Below are 25247 nucleotides of genomic sequence, written 5' to 3'. Positions count from 1 at the left end.
AGCAGAAACTCTGTGTAGTATTTACATTTCTGCCGCTGCAAAATATATGCTTTCCAATTGCCGCAGATAAATATGTGCTGTACATAAATTCTCTATAGTTTTTCAAGAACCCTGAAGTGTCTGAGATTTACCCTGTTTGCCTGCCACAGTTCCATGAATGCTGGTAGAAGCCAGCAAACTGCTGAGTCAGAGATGAAGGATCATTTATTACTTATAGCAGAAGCAACCAAGTATCAGAAGTTTTGCACCACTTCCCTGAGCCCCAATTCCCACAGGGTGATGTGAAGAAGGCCAGGTGACATCACAGATATTTCAACACAGAAAAGGAAGCTTAGGAAACCCAAACCTTTAATAATGGGCAGTAAGAAATATTGCCCTTTGCTCAAAAGGAGACAGGATCTCCGACTTCTAAGGCTGTAAGCAAACCTGCCCCTTGCTCCAGAGACAGACATTATATCTATTGTCCAAGGTTGTTTCCTACACAAAGGAAAGGGCAGACAGCTACCCCCTTACAAGACAAGCAGACACATGAGAGACCCATGGAGAACTGTCTCCCAAACCTGCAAAGTGTAACTTTGATTTTAACGAACCTGTATTATTGACTAGCACCCCTCTCCAACTTCATTTCATAAAGATTGCATATTAGTCATTTCTTGCTGCACAACAGCATTTTCACAAACCTAGTGGTAATACACATTTATTTGTTATTATCGCACTTCTGTACTTAGGCATCTGGGAATGGCTTAAGTGGCTCCTCTGATTAGGGTCTCAAGACGCAATCAGGATTTTGGCTGAGACTGTGGTCTCATCTGAGGTTCTACTGGGGAAAAACATGCTTTCAATCTCATTTAGGTTGTTGGCAGAATTCAGTTTCTTGAAGTTGTAGGACTGAAGGATTTGGTTTTTCACTTGCTGTGGTCAGAGGCCACCCTCATCTCCGAGAGGCTACCTGTAGTTCCTTGCCGCTTGGGGTTTCCAAACATGGCCACTTGCTTCCTTAAAGCCAGCAAGGGAGAGAGTGAGCAACTCCAGCAAAATGGAGTTAACTACAGTCTATGTAAAACAATCAACGTCATATATAAACCACTACATTTGACATATTCTATTGGTTAGTGTCTTCCATTATGCTTATCAAGGGGGCTGGCTGTTGGCTACTTCAGATAATTTATCTGATAGAGTGAGGAAAAGTCTTTCTAAGGAGGCGACATTCTAGCTGAGACTTCAGACGATGAGGAGTCAGCAGGGATAAGATGCAGGTAGGGGTGAAGAGCATTCTGGGAAGAAGGAACAGAAAGTGGGAAATGTAGTTATACCCGAAGACAGAAAAATATTATCATGCCATTATAACATTGTATTTTACATGTTTTTGAGTGTTTTCTCCATCATACAGTGAGCTGTACAAATTATCTTAGATCTTCAATACCTATTTCATAGTAGACAGTAAATTTATATTATAAATGGATGGATTTATTCACTTAAGAATCATTTTGTTAAGCTTTCAGATACCAGGTACTTCAGAGATACAAAATGACATGTAAAGGCCTGTGCCCTCAATGAACTCACAGGTGTGGAGAGCAAAGTTGCTAACAATTACTAATACAAGGTGGTCAATGCCATTGGTGCTCCTACAGCACTGGAAGAAAGAAAGAAGCCTTGGTCTATTTGGGTGATTTGGGAGACTACATAAAGGTGGCAAAAGTAGCACTGAGTCTTTAAGAATACCGAAATTAGTTGAGGGGCATAAACAGGAAAAAGGCATTTTAGGCAAAGGAATCAGTTTGAGTGGCAAAATATCTGGCTGGTTTGCAAAAAACCCAAGAAGTTCAGGAGTAGAGAAAATAAAACCAGGAGTATGTGTGGAAAGAGGGATAGCAGGCCAGGAGGCTCATTGAAGTGTCTGTGGATTATATCAAAAAGACAAAGACGCTAACTCTAACGTGCAACACTAGCCAAATGGGATAATTTGAGCATCATAAAGTATAATGATCATAATGGATTAAAAGAATCTGATATGTTAAAATGCATGCATTCATAATGGTACTAATCAAAGAAAATCTTATTGGTTAACATTTGAGGTTGCTAGGGCACCAACTCATTTCTGTGAAATTTGATAACTAAAGTGAAAGAATCCAGCATTCATGCAGACTTTTCTCTACGATCCCTGTATTTCAGGATAACCAATGAGTTGGTGAGGGAAAGTTCTTTTTACAGAGGAATTCCAGGTAATAAAGAAAACTATTGAAGGTATCAGAAATTCACTGTTCTAGCATAAAAGACTTAAGAGATACCAAAATGCAATGTGAAGACTTTTTTTTTGGATCTTTTGATCAGAAAAAAACAACTATTGAATGACATCTTGGACTCAACCAACGACATGTGAATACATACTGAATATTAGATACATAGGAATTATTAATTTTGTTAGATGTTGACAATGGCGATTAAATTAAAAATCCTTATCAGTTGGAGCTGCAGATTAATTTAAGGGTAAAAGCGAAAAGGGGAGGTAGGTGATAGATGAAACTAGATTGGCAAAATGTTGATAACTGTTGAATCTTGGTGATGGCTAGTGAGGGTTCATTACTAAAAGTGGATTCACTTTTGCCTATGTTAAAAAATTTTCCATAATAGTTTTTAAAAAGCAGAGCCAGTGCCTATTACACCACATCATCTTCAGCTGATTTAATGCGCAGGGCTCAGAAAAGGGTAGCAGAATGCGAATCAACAGTTACCCAGCCCACCCCAAACGCTGATAACCCACGGCCAGAGCTCAGTGTGCCAAAGGCTGACGTTCAGGAGCTTGGATTCCTCAGCTCGAACAAGCCCCGCGGAGAGGGGATGTCCGAAATGAAAGCCCCCAACTATTCTAGAAGGTGCTGAGATTTCCCAGGCATTTCCGAAAGAGGCTAACGTAGTGTAACTGGCCGATGGCTGCAGGATTTAAGCAGCAGCCTTTTCCCCAGCCTGCGGCCCCCTGGCCTTGACCCTGGTGGGCGGCTAAATGCTCGTGGCTTGGTCACCGGAGTGAAGTGGAAAGCGAGGCCGTCCCTCTCCCTTCCCTCCTCCCCTCCCCAGGCCTGCCCTTCTTTCCTCCTTTCTTCCCCCTTCTTCCTCCACCCCTCACGCTCCTCTCCTCTGCGCACTTTCCGCACCTTCCGCTCCTGCGCCTCGCCCCACCCCTCCCTTGTCATCACTCGGCTCCTCCTCCCCCAGCCAGCCCCGCCCCTCCCTTCACGAGCCCCGCCCCGTATCTTCGCTCAGCCCCGCCTCTCCTGCTCCTCGCCCCGCCCCTTCCTTGTCGTCACTCGGCTCCTCCTCTCACACGCGAGTCCCGCCCCTCTCTTCTGGATTAGCTGTGTGTCCTCGCTCAGCCCTCGCTCCTCGCGGGGGTTACCATAGCTACCTTGCACACAGCATCTCGGTCTCCCTAGTCGGTCCTGGCTGGCCGCAGGGAAGAGCCGGCACCATGAGTCACGTAGTGACCATCGAAGAGCCCCAGGCCAAGCCGCCGGTGTCTCAAACCCGGTGCAGAGGGAGGTCGGGGCCCTGGGGCAAAGTCTCTGCCAATCGAACATATGATTTCCTATACGGTAAGGGCGGCTCCAGACCTCCCTCCTGAGTTGCCGACTCCTGGGCCAGGTGGGCTTTGAGACGGTGGGACCTGGCCGGGGGCGCGGCGGACAAAAGACGAGCCTCAGGACGGATCCTTTGCCCGCGGTCCTCTTCTGTTGGGTGGGGGCAGCTCCAAGCCCCCGAGGTGGTGGCGCTTTCGCGGGGGTGGGGGAGGTGTCTCGGAGACCACAGGTGCGCTCTGCATCTTAGAGCACTGAGCGGGAACACCTGACTCTTCTCCACCCTCTTGTTCTGATAATGTGCACAGCCTTAAGCAATCGTCCTGAATCCTGTTCCTGGCGTTCTGACTTGGAGATTCACTCAACACTCCCGCATGCAAACTGCGTAAAATGCCCAAAGAGAATGACCTTCCTGCTCCCATTCCCTGGGCAACTCCAAATTTGGCATTCTAGGTAAAGAAGGGCCAGTTTATCTCATCTTTGTTTTCAGGTTTCTCTTTTGTTTTTGCGGTACGCGGGCCTCCCACTGTTGTGGCCTCTCCCGTTGCGGAGCAGAGGCTCTGGACGCGCAGGCTCAGCGGCCACGGCTCACGGGCCCAGCCGCTCCGCGGCATGCGGGATACCCCCGGACCGGGGCACGAACCCGTGTCCCCTGCATCGGCAGGCGGACCCCCAACCACTGCGCCACCAGGGAAGCCCCAGGTTTCTCTTTTTATTTAAGCTTATTCTTATCCATCAAAGTGTTGCTTATAAACTAGGTCCACTAGGGCCTTTGGGCCAGTAAAAGCCCCAGTTTATTTTAATGACCTGATTGTTCATTTATGTTCTGTCTCTTCTACTGGACCATAAGTTCCCTGAGTTCTTTAAGTTCTTGTTCTATACATTTTTGTAGCCTTCTCAGCACTTTTTCCAGTGCTGGTACATATGTTAGGTGCTATGTAATTTATTATGAATTATTTGAATTATTGAATTGAATTTACTACTACAATAATTATAATCAGTAAAGCATGATTTTTTCCAGTTTTGCCCTGTCACCCTACTTTTAACCACGTGGTATCTCCTCTGGGAATCCCAGGGTCTCCTTTGGATGAGAATCTTTAGGGTAGCCATTTCTTGGTGTTGGGAATGTGTAATGATTGCTTACCTTTGTATAGTACTTTACAGTTAACACCATTCTTTTATAAATCTTACCTCATTTATATACCATTTTGCATTTAACTTGACTTTAATCCTTTGTATCTCTCAGGTGCCTCACTCGAAGTGCCCACAATACTTTGTCACTTCCCTGAATCTACATTTGTTGATGGATTAGTAGCTACACTAATGCCCTGCTAATTAAAGTCTTTTAAATATGATATATTTTTCCCAGCTTCCAAAAATATTTTATAATACTTCCTGGGTTTATCAAGAGCTCTTTCCTCCTTTTTTTCCCCCCAGAATCTGCAATTTATTATAGTTTTCCCAAAAAGTAATCATCATATTTTGGGGTTTGAAACACTTCCTCATCGTCACCATTACTTGGTTGTGCCAACTTCCTGTGCTTCTTAGAATTATTTTTACAATATGGGTAAATTGGCTGAGGGGCTCTTTCATGATTTCCATGGAAAAATTTCCCCCATTAAATTCATGGGCTTTTGATAACATTAGGCCTGGGAGCTGAAAGGATTGGTGTTCGAATCAACTGCCAATCAATAAGTTGCCAACTTCTTTATTTTTTAATAAATTTTTTTGAAGTATGGTTGATTTACAATACTGTGTTAGTTTCAGGTATACAGCAAAGTAATTCAGTTATTTATATATATAGTTCAGATTATTTTCCATTGTGGGTTATTATATTTAATTTACAGTAAATCCTTGTTGCTTTTCTATTTTATGTGTAGTAGTTTGTATCTGTTAATCCCATACTCCTAATTTATCCCTCCCACCTCCCTTTCCCCTTTGGTAACCATAAGTTTATTCTCTATGTCTGTGAGTCTGTTTTGTATGTAGATTCATTTGTATTATTTTTCAGATTCCCCACATAAGTGATATTGTGTAATATTTGTCTTTGTCTGACTTACTTTGCCAAGTATAATATTCTCTAGGTTCATACATGTTGCTGCAAATGGCAATATTTCATTCTTTTTCTATGGATGAGTAATAGTCCATTGTGTGTGTGTGTGTATATATATATATATATATGTGTGTGTGTGTGTGTGTGTGTATATATATATATATATATATCACATCTTCTTAAGCCAATCATCTGCTAATGGGCACTGGGTTGCTTCCATATTTTGGCTATTGTAAATACTGCTGCTATGAACATTGGGGTACAGGTATCTTTTCAAATTAGAGTTTTCATTTTTTTACAGATATATACCCAGGAGTGGGATTAGTGGATCATATGTTAGCTCTAGTTTTTTTTAAGGAACCTCCATACTGTTTTCCATAGTGGCTGCACCAATTTATACATTCCCACCAACAGTGTAGGAGGGTTCCCTCTTTTCCACACCCTCTTAGGAATTTATTATTTATAGACTTTTTCATGATAGCCATTTTGACCACTGTGTGGTGATACCTCATGGTGGTTTTGATTTGCATTTCTTTAATAATTAGTCATGTTGAGCAATTTCTCATATGCTTCTTGGCCATCTGTATGTCTTCTTTGGAAAATGTCTATTTAGGTCTTCTGCCCATTTTTTGATTGGGTATTTATCTATCTATCTATTTATTTATTGCCACGTTGGGTCTTTGTTGCTGCGTGCGGGCTTTCTCTCTTTGCAGCGAGCAGGGGCTACTCTTTGTTGCGGTGCACAGGCTTCTCGTTGCGTTGGCTTCTCTTGTTGCGGAACATGGGCTCTTTGCATGCGGGCTTCAGTAGTTGCAGAATGTGGGCTCAGAGGTTGTGGCACATGGGCCCTAGAGTGTGCAGACTTCAGTAGTTGCAGCACGTGGGCTCAGTAGTTGTGGCACGCAGGCTTTAGGGCATGTGGGCTTCAGTGGCTGTGGCACATGGGCTTTGTAGTTGTGGCTCGTGGGCTCTAGAGTGCAGGCTCAGTAGTTGTGGCACACGGGCTTAGTTGCTCCGCGGCATGTGGGATCTTCCCTGGACCAGGGATCAAACCCGTGTCCCCTGCATTGGCAGGTGGATTCTTAACCACTGCACCACCAGGGAAGTCCCTGTGTGTTTTTGATATTGAGTTGTGTGAGCTGTTTGTATATTTTGGTTATTAACCCTTTGTTGGTCACATTGTTTGCAAATATTTTCTCCCATTCCGTAGGTTTTTTCAGTTTGTTGATGGTTTGCTTTACTGTGCAAAATCTTTTAAGTTGGATTAGTGCCATTTGTTTATTTTTGCTTTTATTTCTTTTGCCTTGGGAGACTGATCTAAGAAAATATTGCTACAATTTATGTCAGAGGATGTTTTTCCTATGTTCTCTTCTAGGAATTTTATGGTTTCATGTCCTATATTTAGGTCTTTAAATCATTTTGAGTTTATTTTTGTAAATGGTTTGAGGGAGTGTTCTAATTGCATTAATTTACATGTAGCTAGCTGTCCAGCTTTCCCAGTACCACTTGTTGAAGAGACTGTCTTTCCTCCGTTGTATATTCTTGCCTCCTTTGTTATAGATTAATTGACCATAGGTACATGGGTTTATTGCTGGGCTCTCTGTTCTGTTGATCTATATGTCTGTTTTTGTGCCAATACCATGCTGTTTTGATTACTATAGCTTTGTAGAATAGTTTGAGATCTGGAAGGGTTATGTCTCCAGTTTTGTTCTTTTTCCTCAGGATTGCTTTGACAATTCTGGGTCTTTTGTGCTTCCATATAAATTTTAGGATTATTTGTTCTAGTTGTGTGGAAAATGTTATGGGTATTTTGATAGGGATTATATTAAATCTGTAGATTGCTTTGGGTAGTATGGCCATTTTAACAATACTGATTGTTCGACTCCAAGAGCATGGGATATCTTTCCATTTCTTTGAATCATCTTCAGTTTCCTTTATCAATGTTTTATAGTTTCCAGCATACAGGTCTTTTACTTCTTGGTTAGGTTTATTCCTAGATATTTTTTTATTGATGCAATTTTAAATGGGATTTTTTTTTAAACTTTCTGATATTTAATTGTTAGTATAAAAAATGCAACAAATTTCTGTATATTAATCTTGTATCCTGCTACCTTGCTGAATTCATTTATTAGTTCTAATAGTTTTTGTATGGATACTTTAGTGTCTTCTATATAGAGTCGCATGCCATCTGCAAATAGTGACAGTTTTACTTCTTCCCTTCCAATTTGGATACTTTTTTATTTCTTTTCCTTGTCTCATTGCTATGGCTAGGGCTTCCAATACTATGTTGAATAGAGGTGGTGAGAGTGGACATCCTTTTCTTGTTCCTGAATTTAGCTAGAAGGCTTTCAGCTTTACACCATTGACTTTTATGTTGGCTGTGGGTTTGTGGTTTATTATGTTCAGTTATGTTCCCTCTATACCCACTTTGGTGAGAGTTTTTATCATGAATGGATGTTGAATTTGGTCAAATGCTTTTTCTGTGTGTATTGAGATGGTCATTTGGTTTTTGTCTTTCCTTCTGTTAATGTGGTGTATCACATTGGTTGATTTGTGTATGTTGAACCATCCTTGCTACCCTGGAATGAATCCAACTTGATCGTGGTGTACGATCCTTTTTATGTGTTGTTGGATTTGGTTTGCTAATATTTTGTTGAGGATTTTTGTATCTATATTCATCAAAGATATTGGCCTGTAATTTTCTTTTTTGGTAGTGGCTTTGTCTGGTTTTGCTATCAGGGTGATGGTAGCTTCACAGAATGACTTTGGGAGTGTTCCCTCCTCTTAATTTTTTGGAATAGTTTGAGCAGGATAGGTATAAATTCTTCTTTGTAAGTTTGGTAAATTCCCGAGTGAAGTCATGCTGACCTGGACTTTTCTTTGGAGGGAGTTTTGTTTCATTTTGTTTTTTAAATAGAGTTAATTTACAATGTGGAGGGAGTTTTTTTTTTTTTCTAATTACAGATTCTATTTCACCTCAATGATTGGTCTGTTCGAATTATCTGTTTCTTCTTGGCTCAGTTTTGGCAGGCTGTATGTTGCTAGAAACTTGTTCATTTCTTCTAGGTTGTCCAATTTGTTGGCATATAACTGTTCACAGTATTGTCTTATGAGTTTTTGTATTTATGTGGTGTCAGTTGTTATTTCGCCTCTTTCATTTCTTATTTTATTTATTTGGGTCCTCTCTCTTTTCTTCTTGGTGAGCCTGGCTAGAGGTTTGTCAATTTTGTTCCTCTTTAAAAAACAAAACCAAAAAAACAGCACTTGGTTTTATTGATCTTTTCTATGATTATTTTATCTCTATCTTATTTCCTCGCTGATCTTTATTATTTCCTTCCTTCTTCTGACTTTGGGTTTTGTTTGTTCTTCTTTTTCTATTTTTTTTTCCCCCGATGTCAGCTGTTTTCCTGTGGGCTTTTCCAAAAGCAGACCTTGAGGTAAACGTTCATAGGATACTGCTTTATTAAGAAGTACAATCCAAAAGAAACCAGAGATAGGGAAATGTGTCTGAGAAGGGAATGTCAGAGAAAATAAAACCATGTGTTACCAAGGTGATTACCACAAAGGTTGTATCAAGTAAAAGTAAAACCATTTTTCTGAGAAGCAGTATGTGTTACTTTGCCTATCGATAATCCAGCCCTGGAGTGGAAGGAGAATTTACCTGCTGGCTTCTGTTTCTCTTTGGTTAAAACTTTGCTTTATGTATCCTCAGTAAGAGACATGTGAAGGTGATATGAATTTCCCATGGATTTTCACGTCTCCAGGTCACAGAGAAAAACTAAGGGGAAGGTGAGGGATACTTGGTGCAGACATGAGGTAAAGAGACACTGGGCTGTGCCTGCTGCTTGGACTGCAACTTGGTTGAGCCAAAACAGAAATTGTTGCTCTGGTTAGTTGGTAGGAAACAAGTTGGCAAGAGCTCCAGACATCTGCAAATTATAAGTTTATGAAATCATGTAAATGAAGTGGCTGATCCAAACATACCAAAACCAGAACCAAACAAAACAGCACTTATCTTCCCCACACTCTCCTGCCCTTTTGATTATTACCTCCCAGAGGGAAAACTTTCAATTCTTTTTAGCTCTTTCTTCTCGTATTTAGTAAAATATTCTTTTCATCTTTTCTTAAAAAAATTTTTTTAATTAAAATTTTTAACCATTTAAAAAATTTAAGTAGAATTAATTTACAATGTTGTGTTAGTTTCAGATGTACAACAAAGTGATTCAGATACATATATATATATATACACACACGTATATACTTTTTCAGATTCTTTTCTTTTATAGGTTATTATTGGATATAGTTTCCTGTGCAATACAGTAGGTCTTTTTTGTTTATCTGTTTTACATATAGTAGTGCGTATATGTTAATCCCAAACTCCTAATTTATCTCTCCCCCCTCATTACCCCCTTTGGTAACCAATAAGTTTGTTTTCTATGTCTGTGAGTCTGTTTCTGTTTTGTAAATAAGTTCATTTGTATCTTTTTTTTTTTTTTTTTTTGCAGTACACGGGCCTCTCACTGTCGTGGCCTCTCCCGTTGCGGAGCACAGGCTCCGGACGCGCAGGCTCAGCGGCCATGGCTCACGGGCCCAGCCGCTCCGCAGCATGTGGGATCTTCCCAGACCAGGGCACAAACCTGTGTCCCTTGCATTGGCAGGAGGACTCTCAACCACTGCGCCACCAGGGAAACCCTGTCCATGTTGCTGCAAATGTCATTATTTCATTCTTTTTTATGGCTGAGTAATAGTCCATTGTATATACATATATATATGTGGGGTATATATATATATATACACATACATACATACACACACAACATCTTCTTTATCCGTTCATCTGTTGATGTTCATTTAGGTTGCTTCCAAGTCTTGGCTATTGTAAATAGTGCTGCTATGAACTTTGGGGTGCATGTATCTTCAAATTAGAGTTTTCTCCAGATAAATGCCCAGGAGTGGGATTTAAGGATCATACGGTAACTCTATTTTTAGGTTTTTAAAGAACCTCCATGCTGTTCTCCATAGTGGCTGCACCAATTTACATTCCCACCAACAGTGTAGGAGGGTTCCTTTTTCTCCACACTCTCTCCAGTATTTATTATTTGTAGACTTGTTAATGATGGCCATTCTGATGTGAGGTGATACCTCATTGTAGTTTTGATTTGCATTTCTCTAATAATTAGCGATATTGAACATCTTTTCATGTGCCTGTTAGGCATCTATATGCCTTCTTGGAGAAATATCTATTTAGGTATTCTGGTCACTTTTTATTGGGCTGTTTGTTTTTTTTGGTATTAAAGTGTATGAGCTGTTGGTGTATTTTGGAAATTAATCCCTTGTTGGTAGCATCATTTGCAAATATTTTTTCCCACTTTGTAGGTTGTCTTTTTGTTTTGTTTATGGTTTCCTTTGCTATGCAAAAGCTTTTAAGTTTAATTAGGTCCCATTTGTTTATTTTTGGTTTTGTTTCCATTACTCTAGGAGATGGATCCAAAAAAATTATTGCTATGATTTATGTCAGAGTCTTCTGCCTATGTTTTCCTCTAGGAGTTTTATAGTATCTGGTCTTACACTTAGGTCTTTAATCCATCTTGAGTTTATTTTTGTATATGGTGTTAGAGAATGTTCTAATTTCATTCTTTTACATGTAGCTGTCCAGTTTTCCCAGCACTACTTATTGAAGAGATTGTCTCTTCTCCATTGTATATTCTTGCCTCCTTTGTCGTAGATTAATTGCCTATAGGTGTATGGGTTTATTTCTGGGCTCTCTATTCTGTTCCATTGATCTGTATGTCTGTTTTTGTGCCAGTACCATACTGTTTCGATTATTGTAGCTTTGTAGTATAGTGTGAAGTCAGAGAATGTGATTCCTCCAGCTCTGTTCTTCTTTCTCAAGATTGTTTTGGCTATTCAGGGTCTTTTGTGTTTCCATCCAAATTAAAAAAAATTTTTTTCTAGTTCTGTGAAAATGCCATTGGTAATTTGATAGGGATTGCATTGAATCTGTAGATTGCCTTGGGTAGTATGGTCATTTTAACAATATGGATTCTTCCAATTCAAGAACATGGTTTTTCCATCTGTTTCCATCTGTTTCATTCTTTCCATCTGTTTGTGTCATCTTCAGTTTCTTTCATCAGTGTCTTATAGTTTTCAGAGTAGAGGTCTTTTGCCTCCTTAGGTAGGTTTATTTCTAGGTGTTTTATTCTTTTTGATATAATGTAAACAGGATTGTTTCCTTAATTTCTCTTTCTGATATTGCTTTGTTAGTGTATAGAAATGCAACAGTTTTCTGTACATTAATTTTGTATCTAGCAACTTTACCAAATTCACTGATGAGCTCTAGTAGTTTTCTGATAGCGTCTTTAGGATTTTCTATGTATAGCATCATGTCATGTGCAAACAATGACAGTTTTACTTATTCTTTTTAAGTTGGATTCCTTTTATTTATTTTTCTTCTCTGATTACTGTGTCTAGGACTTCCAAAACTCTGTTCAATAAAAGTGGTGACAGTGGGCATCCTTGTCTTCTTCCTGATCTTAGAGGAAATACTTTCTGCTTTTCATCACTGAGTATGATATTAGCTGTGGGTTTGTCATATATGGCCTTTATTATGTTGAGGTTGGTTCCCTCTGTGTCCACTTCCTGAAGAGTTTTTATCATAAATGGATGTTGAATTTTATCAAAAGCTTTTTCTGTACCTATTGAGATGTTCATATGGTTTTTATTCTTCAGTTTGTTAAAGGTGTGTCACGCTGATTGATTTGTGGATATTGAAAAATCCTGGCATCTCTGGGATAAATCCTACTTGATCATGGTGTATGATCCTTTTAATGTATTGTTGGAATCAGTTTGCTAGTTATCTTTTGTTTTTTAATTTATTTATTTTATTCTTTTTATTTATTTATTTTTATTTTCATTGCTGCGTGCAGGCTTTCTCTAGTTGAGGCGAGTGGGGGCTACTCTTCATTGCAGTGCTTGGGTTTCTCACTGTGGTGACTTCTCTTGTTGTGGAGCACAGGCTCTAGGCTCACGGGCTTCAGTAGTTATGGCATGTGGGCTCGGTAGTTGTGGCTTGCGGGCTGTAGAGCGCAGGCTCAGTAGTTGTGGCGTATGGGCTTAGTTGCCCCATGGCATGTGGGGTCTTCCTGGACCAGGGCTCAAACCCGTGTCCCCTGCATTGGCACGTGGACTCTCAACCACTGAGAGTGGTTGAGCCCCTGAGATATTTTTAAACCTCTCCTTCTATTCTAAATGATAATCTTGCTGGGTAGAGTATCCTGGGTTGCAGTTTTTTCCCTTTCAGGACTTTGAATATACCATGGCCCTCCCTTCTGGCCTGCAAAGTTTCTGTAGAGAAATCAGCTGATAGCCTTATGAGGTTTTCCTTGTAACTAACTCTTTGTTTTTTTGCTGCCTTTAGAATTCTCTGTTTATCTTTAACTTTTGCTGTTTTAATTATGATATGTCTTGGTGTGGGTCTGTTTGTGTTCATCTTGTTTGGGACCCTCTTTGCTTCCTGTACCTGGATATCTATTTCCTTATTTATGTTTGGGAACTTTTCAGCCATAATTTCTTCAAATACATTCTTGATTCCCTTCTCTCTCTCTCTCTTCTCCTTCTAGAACCCCTATTATGTGTAGGTTGGCATACTTCATATTATCCCATAGATCTCGTATGTTGCCTTTATTTTTTTCATTTGTCTTTCTGTCTGCTGTTCTGATTGAATAATTTCCATTATTCTATCTTCCAGATCACTTACTCATTCTTCTGTGTCATTTAGTCTGCTATTCGTTGCTTCTAGATTGGTTTTTATCTCAGCAATTGAATTGTCTAATTTTGATTGGTTCATCTTTATAGTTTCTAGTTCCTTGTTACAGCAATCTGCATTTCTATTGATAATCTTTCCTAATTCCTTTAGCATTTTTATTACCTTCTTTTTGAACTCAAGGTCTAGTAGACTGGTGAGGTCTGTTTCATTATTTGTTCTTTCAGGGGATTTCTCTTGTTCTGTTGATTGGAAATAGTTCCTATGCTTTTTAATTTTACTTAACTTTCTCTGTCTATGAATTTAGGAGAAACAGCTATCTACTGTGGTCTTGAAGGGGTGTTTTTATGTGGGATTGACCCTGCAAAGACGGTATGTCTCCAGTATTTTTGGTGCAAGGGCTGGTTTTGGTATGGATGCCAGCCACATTTTTCCTCAGGGTGTGCTGGTCGTTACCCCCTTGATAGGGGGTGTGCTTGGTGTTGTCATATCTAGAGCCTGTGCTGGATGTGAGGCAGGGCTTCCTCTCTGCTCCGTGGCTGTCACCGTACTTTTGGGGGTGGGGCCTGCTCCCCAGTTGTTGGAATAGATGGCCTGAGGATTGGGTTCGATCAAGCTCCGTAGCCCTTGAGTGTGCACCCTGTGCCAAGGGAGGTAAATCCTGAAGCAAATGAGGCCCGTGTGGTCACAGAAGATCTGTACACCAGTTGTGTGGGCATCCGTGGTGCCACTCAGAAGCAGTCTAAGTTCACGTCCCTTTCTCTGGTGTTCATCCCAGATCTAGTGCAGGGCTGTGGTGTGGAGTGGGTGGGGCTGGGGCATTTGCTAGGCTGGGGCTGGCGGTCAGGTTGTGGTTGCAGGAGTTGAGCTGGCTGCTTTGCCGCCTGAGATCTGGGCTGCCTCTGTGGCAGTCTTTTCCCAGGACCGTTATTCCCCAGACGTAGTGCTAAGCTGTGGTGTGGAATGGGCAGAGCCTGGGCTCTCTTGCTGGGAAATGAACTGCTGCATACCCCTGCCCGGGGCCTGTCTGCCCGAGATTCAGTACTTAGCCCCTTCACACTCTTGTGGTGCCACCAGGTACACAGGCTGACAATTTCTGCCCAGCTAGACCCACTGCCCCTGTGCGTGCACTTATAATGGGCTCTGCAGGGCCCCCCAACCCCGATAACCTCCCAGGCCCTCTGGTCTGTCGCTGCATAGCTAGGCCAGGTCTCTGCCCAGATCTCATGCCAAGCTGTGATGTGGACTGAGTGGGGCTAGGGCATCCGCCCATTTGGATTGGGAAGTGCAGTGAGGTTGCAGCCACCAGTGCAAGGCTGTCTCATCCCTGATTGTTAGCAAGCCAGCACACGTGCAGTCCTATCAAGTAGAGTCTAGACTTCTTCAGTCTTTCTGTCTGTCTCAGTGAATTTCCCAGCAGGCAAGGGGGCTTTACTCCTCTGTGCAGGAATCCCAGGAATTGGATGCCCAAACTGTGGCTTGATCTACTCACTCCCCAGAGTGAAGGTCCAACCATGTGGACCTTTTCTTCCTTTCAGATCCCTCCCAGGGATGCAGGTCCTGATCTGGTACCTTTTTTTCCCATCATACCCAGTTACATGGAGATCTTTATTGCAGCTTTGGTTGTATAGCAGTTCTTCTGCCAGTTTCCAGTTAGTTTTCATTGAGAACTGTCCCACATGTAGATATATTATTGATGTGTTTATGGGGGGAGATGAGCTCCATGTCCTCCTACTCCACCATTTTGATCCCCTCCGTTGCTGACTTCTTGAAGCCTTGGTTTCCTTTTCTATAAAATGGAGGCCTAGTGCCGACCTCATTGGGTTTTTTGAGGATTAAACGGAATATTGCACGTAAAGCACTTAATAACTGTCTAGAAGTAAGCAAGTAATGACCTGGTGACTGCTGTTACTTGGGCATCTCAGAGGCCTCTCCACTGCCATTTGAGCACCGTTTTAGGCTATGTTGTAGAATGTGTAGTCACAAATCATAGAGTACTGTGTCATTATCTTTTATAGATGTAAAAATGTTCCTGTAGACATCATGTCTTCACACTCCTTATGGAAATAAGAGGAGAATGGTTTATTATTTATTATTCAGACTTAGGAGAAATGTGGGTTAAATTAATTTCAGGTGACCAGCACAATTGCAACCACTGACCCAGTGATATCGAGTTGAGAAGTGATGGAAACTGGGCTGATTAGGAATGAAGAGACCACATTTTATGGCCTCAAATTATAGGCTACTGAATTTGAAGACAGAATGAATGCACCTGTTTAAACAGAAGAATGACTATAGCTTCAACATCTCTGATACACTGGAAATAGTATAGGACAAAGTGAAATTTCTACATACTCTTATTTTAAATGATTTAAAAGAAATCACTGGGTCAGTGGTTGCAGTTGTGCTGTTCGTCTGCAGCTGGGTAACTGAGGAGTCATTAGGTTCTGGAAATTGACTTACATCATCTAAATTCAAAAGAGATTTATTTCTAAATCACAATACCAATTTAATAATTTCTGTGGAGAAATATATGTTACCAAGATGTCTAGACTAGTTGGTCAGGGTATTTGTTTCTCAAGAGATGTCTACTTGATAAATCAAGTCTGTATCTGAAGATTGCTTGTGAACTTAATGTCAAATTGTTTGATTTTAAGGGGTAGTATAATCAGTCATGAATATTCTTTGTCACTTTAGAGATATATCTAACAAACCCATACTTATAGCAGCAGGGCAATCTTTTTTGAACTGGGAGAAATAACTTAGTCCCATCTTAAGAGGTGAATTCTAAAAATAGCTGATCTTCTTTATCTCTGATTAGAGAATGACATTTTCTTAGCCTGTTTACCAGTTATGGGTGATACACTGTTAAGAGTTTGTATCTCTCCTGTGAACTGAATATAGGAGATAGTGCCCAAAGTTATTGTTTCTTTCCCTCGGAAATGGGTGTTGTGTGTATATACATGGTCTTTCTTCTTGCAGTATTTCCAGGACTATCCAGACCCAGAAGGTGGTTTGTTCATAGGAGAGAAGAGAGCCTATTTAGGCTATGGTGCTTGAAAACATGTTCAGCCTTCTTTTTGCATTCTGATTCTATTAACTGACTTTGGAATACACAGAAAATAAATGCATCTCATAGACCCTCACTGGTGGTAGAGTAATAAGGCTATGAGCTGCTGCAGAGCTAGGCAATATCTAAGTTTTCTAATTTGTTTTCCAATTAAGAAATTATATTTCTTTACTATTATTCTCTGCCTAGGAGTAGATATGTTCTATTCCTTACACTACCTTATTGTTTATTTCACAGATCCATTGTTTATCGTGTCAAGTGAGAAAGAACACAACCAGGCAAACATTCAGGCCACCCTGATTCGAAGCAGACTGGTAGGTCTTATTCATCCACTAAGGTAGCCTAATGGACCTGAACCATCTAGTTTGGCTAACTGCGCTGATCAGATTGACTAATCACCAAATCTCCACTGGATTTTGTACTCTGCAGAAATTACTTTGCCACGATTACCAGGGGACAAAGTATCTTAATACTTGTGGCCCAGTGTGAGGATTAACTAACTAATAGTGAATAAAGGACCCATTATAACCTAAGTTATTTCAATGAGAAAAGTAATATATGCCTGTGTTGAAAGAGTTCAAATAGTACAAAAGCTTATATGGTATAAAATAAGTGCTACCCTTAGCCCTCTTCACATAATCATCCATTAGCATCAGTTTCTTGAGTACCCGTCTAGAGATAGTCTATGCATATACCAATAGCAAATGTCATATACACTGTTTTGTGCCTTTAAAAAGTTTGCAGTAGTAAAATACTTCAGAAAATCTGATGATATAATTTTGTCCTTTTTCCCCCTGCCTTCCTGTCCTAACATTAGAGAAGGGTTCCCAGGTATAGAACCATGTTCAGTAGCCTGTTTCATTATCCAAGATATTCTGTATATTGGAGCAAGGCAGATCCTGTTCCATCATTCATCAGTCGGGACTGGAAGGGACATGAGGAGAGACACAAAGAAGCCCTCCGGAAACTTGCTGTGTAAGTGTCAGGTAGCTTCAGCTGCTACTCATGTTTTTAATGAATGCATTTTTCTTCTTAAAAATTTTATTTATTCATTCTGTATTATTTTAAAATATACAGGGACTTCCCTGGTGGTCCAGTGGTTAAGACTTCGCCTTCCAATGCAGGGGGTGCAGGTTCAATCCCTGGTCAGGGAACTAAGATCCCACATGCTTCGTGGCTAAAAAAACCAAAACATAAAACAGAAGCAATATTGTAACAAATTCAATAAAGACTTTAAAAATGGTCCACATCAAAAAAAAAAAATCTTAAAAAAAAATGTACAGTTGTGATGTTATACCTAGACCAGTTGAGCTCAAATTCACATTCTTAAGCCCTTTGACCAAAACAAGCCTGATTCAGGAGCAATGGTTATAGGTTTATTGGTTAGTAGATGTTCTCCAAAGGTTGGAGTGCATATGTACATTAAGTGATAACTTACCACCAAAAATAGAAGTGAACGCGTTTGTTGTTTCTTTGATTCATCTTAGAAATTGCAAGTGTACTTTTCTGCTAGTATCCAAATACGCTTTTTGGACACTTGCAGCCAAGGCACCTTCAGAGACAGATCTCTTGAATTGCTTATTCTTTTAAGGAATATTTACAAATTCATACCTAGTAAATTTCTTTTAAAATGCTCCCTTACAGCCTAGACATAAAACTTCATTTTTTAAAATTTTGTAATTCTCATGTGCTATTAACTAAAAGTGAGTAGTTTCGTATGTGAGATTTCATAAGTCTACTCATTTATTAGCTTTCAGTTCCACTTGTTGGCTCCTGGTTTCCTGGCTCAGGGAAAGTAACTATTCTAGTCTGAGATGTAGAACAGTAAGATGCATGTTATAGAAGACTTTGCTCTCAGTCTGAGCTACCCTGTGTATCCTCTACTTTATAGACATATAAATATGAATTGGAAATTATATGTTAGACTTGAATAATGTTTTCCTGCTTCGTTTTAGAACTGACACTTCTTTTCCGATGCCTAAAGATGTTTATGAAGATCCTGATGTTACTGGAAAGAATCGCTATAAATATTTTGAAAGGTAGAAAATAGTTACTGTGAATATGAGCCCTAGTATTGTTAGAGACCACTTTGTAATAATGATAGCAGCTCTTATTTTTAAGTGCATGCAGTGTGCCAGGCATCACTTTATAAGTGCTTTACATATAATATCAATTTTCAGAACAGAAATATAGGATAAGATATATTATCCCCATTTTACCAGTAAGGAAGCTGAGACCAAGAGAGGAGAAGTAAATTGCTCAAGGTCACATAAATTAGCAAGTGGTAGAGTTGGGGTTCCAACTAAGTCTGCCTGGCATTAGAGGTCCTAATTGCAAATGAGAATGTATATTTGAGAACAAAATGAAGTTATCAAATGAAGTGAGATAGAGCAAAGACACCATGACAGCCATAGTGCAGGGGAAAGTGTTAAAAGAGGGCAGATAGGTGAAATTTGCTCTCTTTGTGTGAATGTTGCCAAAACCAACATGGTCAAAAGATTGACTTTGTTTCATTTGTGAGTAATACTCATGTGATAATCATACACTCAGATCAGATTAAAATAAGATGAGGATTTCCCTATAGGTCCTATCTGAGTTAGCAAAATAGTCTTGATGTTATATCTACATAAGCTCATTTGAGAAAAGTAAACTGGCAGTCCACATTATGCTGATTTTTTCAGAGAAATGTTAAATTCTTAACATACTATACTCAATTCCTAGACTTTTGGGGGGAAACTTTTTAAAGTAAATCATTGGGAATTTCAGAATATCTCAGGGAACTTGAGAAGTTGCTGGGGACTAATGACCAGCTGAAGCCCAAGTATAGGGCAGTTTCTCAGAGTATGGCTTGTTTCCCATCTTCAGAGAACACACTGGGATGTTTATTAAAAATGCAGATTCACTGGCTCTACCTTGTATCTACTGAATCTCCTGGGCTAGACCTGAGAATTTGAATTTTAAACAAGAATCTTCCCACTCCCCAGTGATTTTTGTGTATGCCAAAGTTTGAGAATTACTGATATATGAAGTATTCAAACTCACTGATTTCAAGGGACAAATATTAACAATGGAAGAAAGCTCAGAGAGCACACAATGCAAAAGTACCACACATTTGTGTTTTCCTTTCTCCCCCAGGCCTTTCCTTCCATTTTATCAACAGTTGCCATTCAATGTTGTTTTTGCATCAACCAGGTAAGTAACCATTATTTTAAAACTTTTTTTCCAGTTTATTTTATTTATTATTTGCTTCCATATTTGTTTCCAGAGGATAGTTGACTAAATCAATTTTTTAAACTTCGGATCACTAACCATTAGAAGGTCTTCTAGTGGGTCATGAGCAGCATTTTAAAAAACAAAATAGAATAGAAAATAACCAAGAGCATCAGACATATTGAGGGTAGGTTTTTTTTTTTTTTTTTTTTTTTTTTTTCGGTACGCAGGCCTCTCGCTGTTGTGGCCTCTCCCGTTGCGGAGCACAGGCTCCGGACGCGCAGGCCCAGTGGCCATGGCGCACGGGCCCAGCCGCTCCGCGGCATGTGGGATCTGCCCGGACTGGGACACGAACCCGTGTCCCCTGCATCGGCAGGCGGACTCTGAACCACTGCGCCACCAGGGAAGCCTGAGGGTAGTTGTTTTTTGCTTATAACTTTTTTTTTTTTTTTTTTTTTTTTTGCGGTATGCGGGCCTCTCACTGTTGTGGCTTCTCCCGTTGTGGAGCACAGGCTCCAGACGCGCAGGCTCAGCGGCCATGGCTCACGGGCCCAGCCGCTACGCGGCATGTGGGATCTTCCCGGACCGGGGCACGAACCCGTGTCCCCTGCATCGGCAGGCGGACTCTCAACCACTGCGCCACCAGGGAAGCCCTGCTTATAACTTTTGTTTTGAATAGATACATACATATGCTCATCTAATTTTTGCTATACACTTTCCCATGTCAATATAACTTAAAATTTCTATAGGAGAAAAAAATCCAAGATATTCTTGAAATGAAACGGAAAAGAAACCTTTTTTAAGGTCTCAGATTTCTGAATAGAAAGTTAGATAGGGCTTGACTTTCAAACATGCATTTAAAGGATATGGTTACTCTTAATGATATAGCATCTTATGAATAGGATATATGTTATCAAAGGTCTGTAATCCTCAATATATGTGCCAATTATTATTTTTTTAACATCTTTATTGGGGTATAATTGCTTTACAATGGTGTGTTAGTTTCTGCTTTATAACAAAGTGAATCAGTTATACATATACATATGTTCCCATATCTCTTCCCTCTTGCGTCTCCCTCCCTCCCACCCTCCCTATCCCACCCCTCCAGGCGGTCACAAAGCACCGAGCCGATTTCCCTGTGCCATGCGGCTGCTTCCCACTAGCTATCTACCTTACGTTTGGTAGTGTATACATGTCCATGCCTCTCTCTCACTTTGTCACAGCTCACCCTTCCCCCTCCCCATATCCTCAAGTCCGTTCTCCAGTAGGTCTGTGTCTTTATTCCTGTCTTACCCCTAGGTTCTTCATGACATTTTTTTTTCTTAAATTCCATATATATGTGTTAGCATACGGTATTTGTCTTTCTCTTTCTGACTTACTTCACTCTGTATGACAGACTCTAGGTCTGTCTACCTCATTACAAATAGCTCAATTTCGTTTCTTTTTATGGCTGAGTAATATTCCATTGTATATATGTGCCACATCTTCTTTATCCATTCATCCGATGATGGGCACTTAGGTTGTGTCCATCTCCGGGCTATTGTAAATAGAGCTGCAATGAACATTTTGGTACATGACTCTTTTTGAATTTTGGTTTTCTCAGGGTATATGCCCAGTAGTGGGATTGCTGGGTCATATGGTAGTTCTATTTGTAGTTTTTTAAGGAACCTCCATACTGTTCTCCATAGTGGCTGAACCAATTCACATTCCCACCAGCAGTGTAAGAGTGTTCCCTTTTCTCCACACCCTCTCCAGCATTTATTGTTTCTAGATTTTTTGATGATGGCCATTCTGACTGGTGTGAGATGATATCTCATTGTAGTTTTGATTTGCATTTCTCTAATGATTAATGATGTTGAGCATTCTTTCATGTGTTTGTTGGCAGTCTGTATATCTTCTTTGGAGAAATGTCTATTTAGGTCTTCTGCCCATTTTTGGCTTGGGTTGTTTGTTTTTTTGTTATTGAGCTGCATGAGCTGCTTGTAAATTTGGGAGATGAATCCTTTGTCAGTTGCTTCATTTGCAAATATTTCCTCCCATTCTGAGGGTTGTCTTTTGGTCTTGTTTATGGTTTCCTTTGCTGTGCAAAAGCTTTGAAGTTTCATTAGGTCCCATTTGTTTATTTTTGTTTTTATTTCCATTTCTCTAGGAGGTGGGTCAGAAAGGATCTTACTGTGATTTATGTCATAGAGTGTTCTGCCTATGTTTTCCTCTAGGAAACTATCAAACTCTTAGAGGAGAACATAGGCAGAACACTCTATGACATAAGTGCCAATTATGATCCCAGTTCCCCTCTAATTTTTTAAGACTGTATATGGATACCTTTGGCTCTTACATGGATGGAGGAAAGATCCTCTGCTGTCCTTCTAGACAGAGCAACTTTGTGTATTGTCACTTTACCTGGGGAAAACTGCAGGCTTGTTTTCTATGAAATGCTTTGTATGAGCAAAAGAGAAGCTATAAGACAGGTATCTCCCTATAGATACCTTTGGTAATTCTTTAAAAGCAGGCTCACTGGATCTCCTGCTCTGGAGGTCATAATCACATTAGGTCTAAAAATTGTTCAGTTGATTGTGGGGAGTTCTCAGGTCTACAGTGATGAACACTGGGCCCCTCCACTCCTTCCTAACTAATTGTGACGTAAGGGATAAAGATTTCCTTTGAGAGTTAAAGCATGACAGTTGACATTCTAGAAAGTTTCTTTCTCTCTCAGAAGTTTTAAAGAATGAATCAGTAACCGTCTGTGAAGTCAACTCTGGAATTCTGACAGCGTTGAGTTTCTGAGTGGTGAGGATAATTCTGACTTATGTTAGCAAGTATGGACTTGTCTGGGGACAGCTGGCCTTCTCCAGCCACACCCTTTCCATGGCTAGCTGTTGGAGCCTTTACTTTGGACTCTATGTAAGCATCTTGGTGAAGAGGATAAAAAGTAATATTTTTAAAATGTTCAATAGTGGTCTCCAGTTCCACATATAAGGTGCTTGGAAGTTGCTATTAACTGAAGATTTTAAAAACAGGCAAATACAGGGAGTAATAGCTACCCAGAACAGAGATTCATGAGTAGAAACTGCCCTGAGAACCATTCCTAGGTAGGAAAACCTGAACTATAATTGACAAGTTGCTGGAGATTCAGTGTGGAAAACTCTGAGAATGAAAAACTCCAGGAGGACCCAGTCATGGGGGCTCCCACAATTTTGTGATTTACCTCCAGGAACTCAACCAGGTTCTCACAGTAAATATTGGAGAAAAATCCCCCCATGCTTCTGGCAGGAGGAGGGAAAAAGGAACCACTTTGAAATATGCTAGAGCACTCTGTTCTTAACAAGGCCAGCTGTCAGGAGAAACTAGTGAACCAGAGCCTAACATGCTGGGGTATTATCAGAGCCTAACTGAGAGGGGAAGGAAATACCCAGCTTCAGTCCCCTTTTGCCATCCTGCCCCACCTAAGGGGGAAGGAAAACTGAAAAACACTTATGAAGCTCGTAGTCCAGATGCACAGGCTCACTGAAAGAAAGACCTAATATTTGAAAATAGAATGCTTTCCCCTCCCCCCACACCTTACCACCAAATTACTAAAGACCTATTTACAGTTTTTCTTACTCAGTACATCATGTGTAGCTGTAAGAAAAAAAATTACAAGGCACACTGAAAGGCAAAACCACAATTTGAAGAGACAGCATAAGCATCAGAACCAGACATGACAGGGATGTTGGAATTATCAGAAAAGGAATTTAAAACAACTGTGATGAACATGCTAAGGGCTCTGATGAGTGAAGTAGACTTCAAGCAAGATCAAATAGGCAATGTAAGCAAAGAGATGGAAATTCTAAGAAAGAACTAAAAAAATAAAATGCTAGAGATCAAAAACACTGAAACAGAAATGAAGAATTCCTTTGATAGGCTTGTTACTAGACTGGACATAGCTGAGGAAAGAATTTGTGATCTAGAGGATATCCATACAAACTTCTAAAATTGAAAAGCAGAGAGAACAAAGACTGAAAAAAACAGAATATCCAAAACCTGTGGACAAATACAAAGGTATAGCATACGTATAATGGGAGTACCAAAAGGAGAAGAAAGAAACAGAAGAAATATTTGAAACAATAATGACTGAAAATTTCTCCAAATTAATGTCAGATCTCAAACTACAGAGTCAGGAAGCTCAGAACATCAAGCAGGATAAATGTCAAAAAAGCTACACCAAGGCATATTATATTCAAACTAAAGAAAATCAGAGATAAAGAATAAATTCTGACAGAAGCCAGAGTACAAAATTACCTCACCTATAGAGGAGCAAAAATAAGAATTACATCTGACTTCTCAGAAACCATGCAAGCAAGAAGAGAGAGAAGTGAAAATTTAAAGTGTTGAGAGAAAAAAAATCAACCTAGAATTCTGTATCCTGCAAAATTATCCTTCAGAAATGAAAGCAAAATAAAGACCTTCTCAGACAAACAAAAATTGAGGGAATCTTGCCATTTGTTGCAAGAAATGTTAGAAGTTCTTTAGAGAGAAGGGAAATAATATAGGTCAGAAACTTGGATCTACATAAAGAAAACAAGGGCATCAAAGACAGAATAAATGAAGGTGAAATAAAAACTTTTATTTTTTAAGTTTATTCAAAATAATAAGACCACCAGGGCAGAAATAGAGACACAGATGTAGAAAATGGATGTGTGGACACAGGGGGGAAGGGGAGGGTAGGATGAATTGGGAGATTAGGTTTGACATAAATATACTGCCATATGTAAAACAGATAGCTAGTGGGAACCTGCAGTAAAGTACAGGGAGCTCAGCTCAGTGCTCTGTGATGACCTAGATGGGCGGCATGGGGGGAGGTGGGAGGGAGGTCCAGGAGGGAGGTCCAAGAGGGAGGGGATATATGTATACACATAGCTGATTCACTTTGTTGTACAGCAGAAACTAACACAACATTGTAAAGCAATTATACTCCAATTAAAAAAAAAAGGAAGACAATGGAAGACAAATGGTGGGCAGTTTGTTTTTCCTCTTTGACTAATTATTAAAGGAGCCTATTTGGAAAAAAAATTAATAATAAGAGCAACAATGTATTTGATTATGTATGCTCATGAATATATCATGTATGCTTATATATAAGTGAAATGAATGACAGCAATAATAAAAGATGAAAGGGAGGAATGAGGATTATTTTGTTATTATAAGGTACTTACACTGCTTGAGAAGTGATATAGTGTTATTTAAAAGTGGACTTGGATTAGTTGTAAATGTATATTGTAAACTCTGGGACAATCACTAAAAAAGTAAAAAATAAAGGGAAGTATAACTGATATGTTAATAAAGAAGTGAAAATGGAATCATATAAAACGTGGTTAAAACTACAAAAAGACAGAAAAAGGGTGGAAGATAAAATAGGAACAAAGAACAAGTGCAACAAATAGATATGGTAGATATTAATCCAACTATCAATAATCACTTTGGCCATCAGGGGTCTAAATGAACAATTAAAAGACAGATATTGTTAAAGTGGATCAAAAAAACAAGAACCAATTATATGTTGTCAATAAAAAACCTACTTTAAGTATAAAGACACATATAGAT

General features: G+C 39.8%; 1 protein-coding gene across 5 annotated transcripts in view; it reads left to right on the top strand.

Annotated features, from left to right (window-relative positions):
• The first annotated feature begins 3337 nt into the window (after nucleotides 1-3337).
• CFAP91 (cilia and flagella associated protein 91) overlaps nucleotides 3338-25247 on the top strand; it is a 149195-nt gene continuing 127285 nt past the window's right edge. For 4 of the 5 annotated variants that reach the window (XM_067738776.1, XM_067738775.1, XM_067738778.1 and 1 more), the window contains exons 1-5: nucleotides 3338-3590; nucleotides 16695-16771; nucleotides 17275-17432; nucleotides 18413-18496; nucleotides 19593-19649. In XM_067738776.1, the coding sequence (XP_067594877.1) occupies nucleotides 3467-3590; nucleotides 16695-16771; nucleotides 17275-17432; nucleotides 18413-18496; nucleotides 19593-19649 (500 nt within the window). In that variant the 5' untranslated portion in view covers nucleotides 3338-3466. Of the gene's footprint in view, nucleotides 3591-3880; nucleotides 4026-16694; nucleotides 16772-17274; nucleotides 17433-18412; nucleotides 18497-19592; nucleotides 19650-25247 lie in introns of all 5 variants that reach the window. The other variant, XM_067738779.1, reaches the window with a different exon arrangement.

This window comes from Pseudorca crassidens, chromosome 5 (genome assembly GCF_039906515.1).
Source record: "Pseudorca crassidens isolate mPseCra1 chromosome 5, mPseCra1.hap1, whole genome shotgun sequence".
NCBI lineage: Eukaryota > Metazoa > Chordata > Mammalia > Artiodactyla > Delphinidae > Pseudorca > Pseudorca crassidens.
The sequence above is the reverse complement of the archived record's forward strand: the minus strand, read 5'-3'. Positions and strand labels throughout refer to the sequence as shown.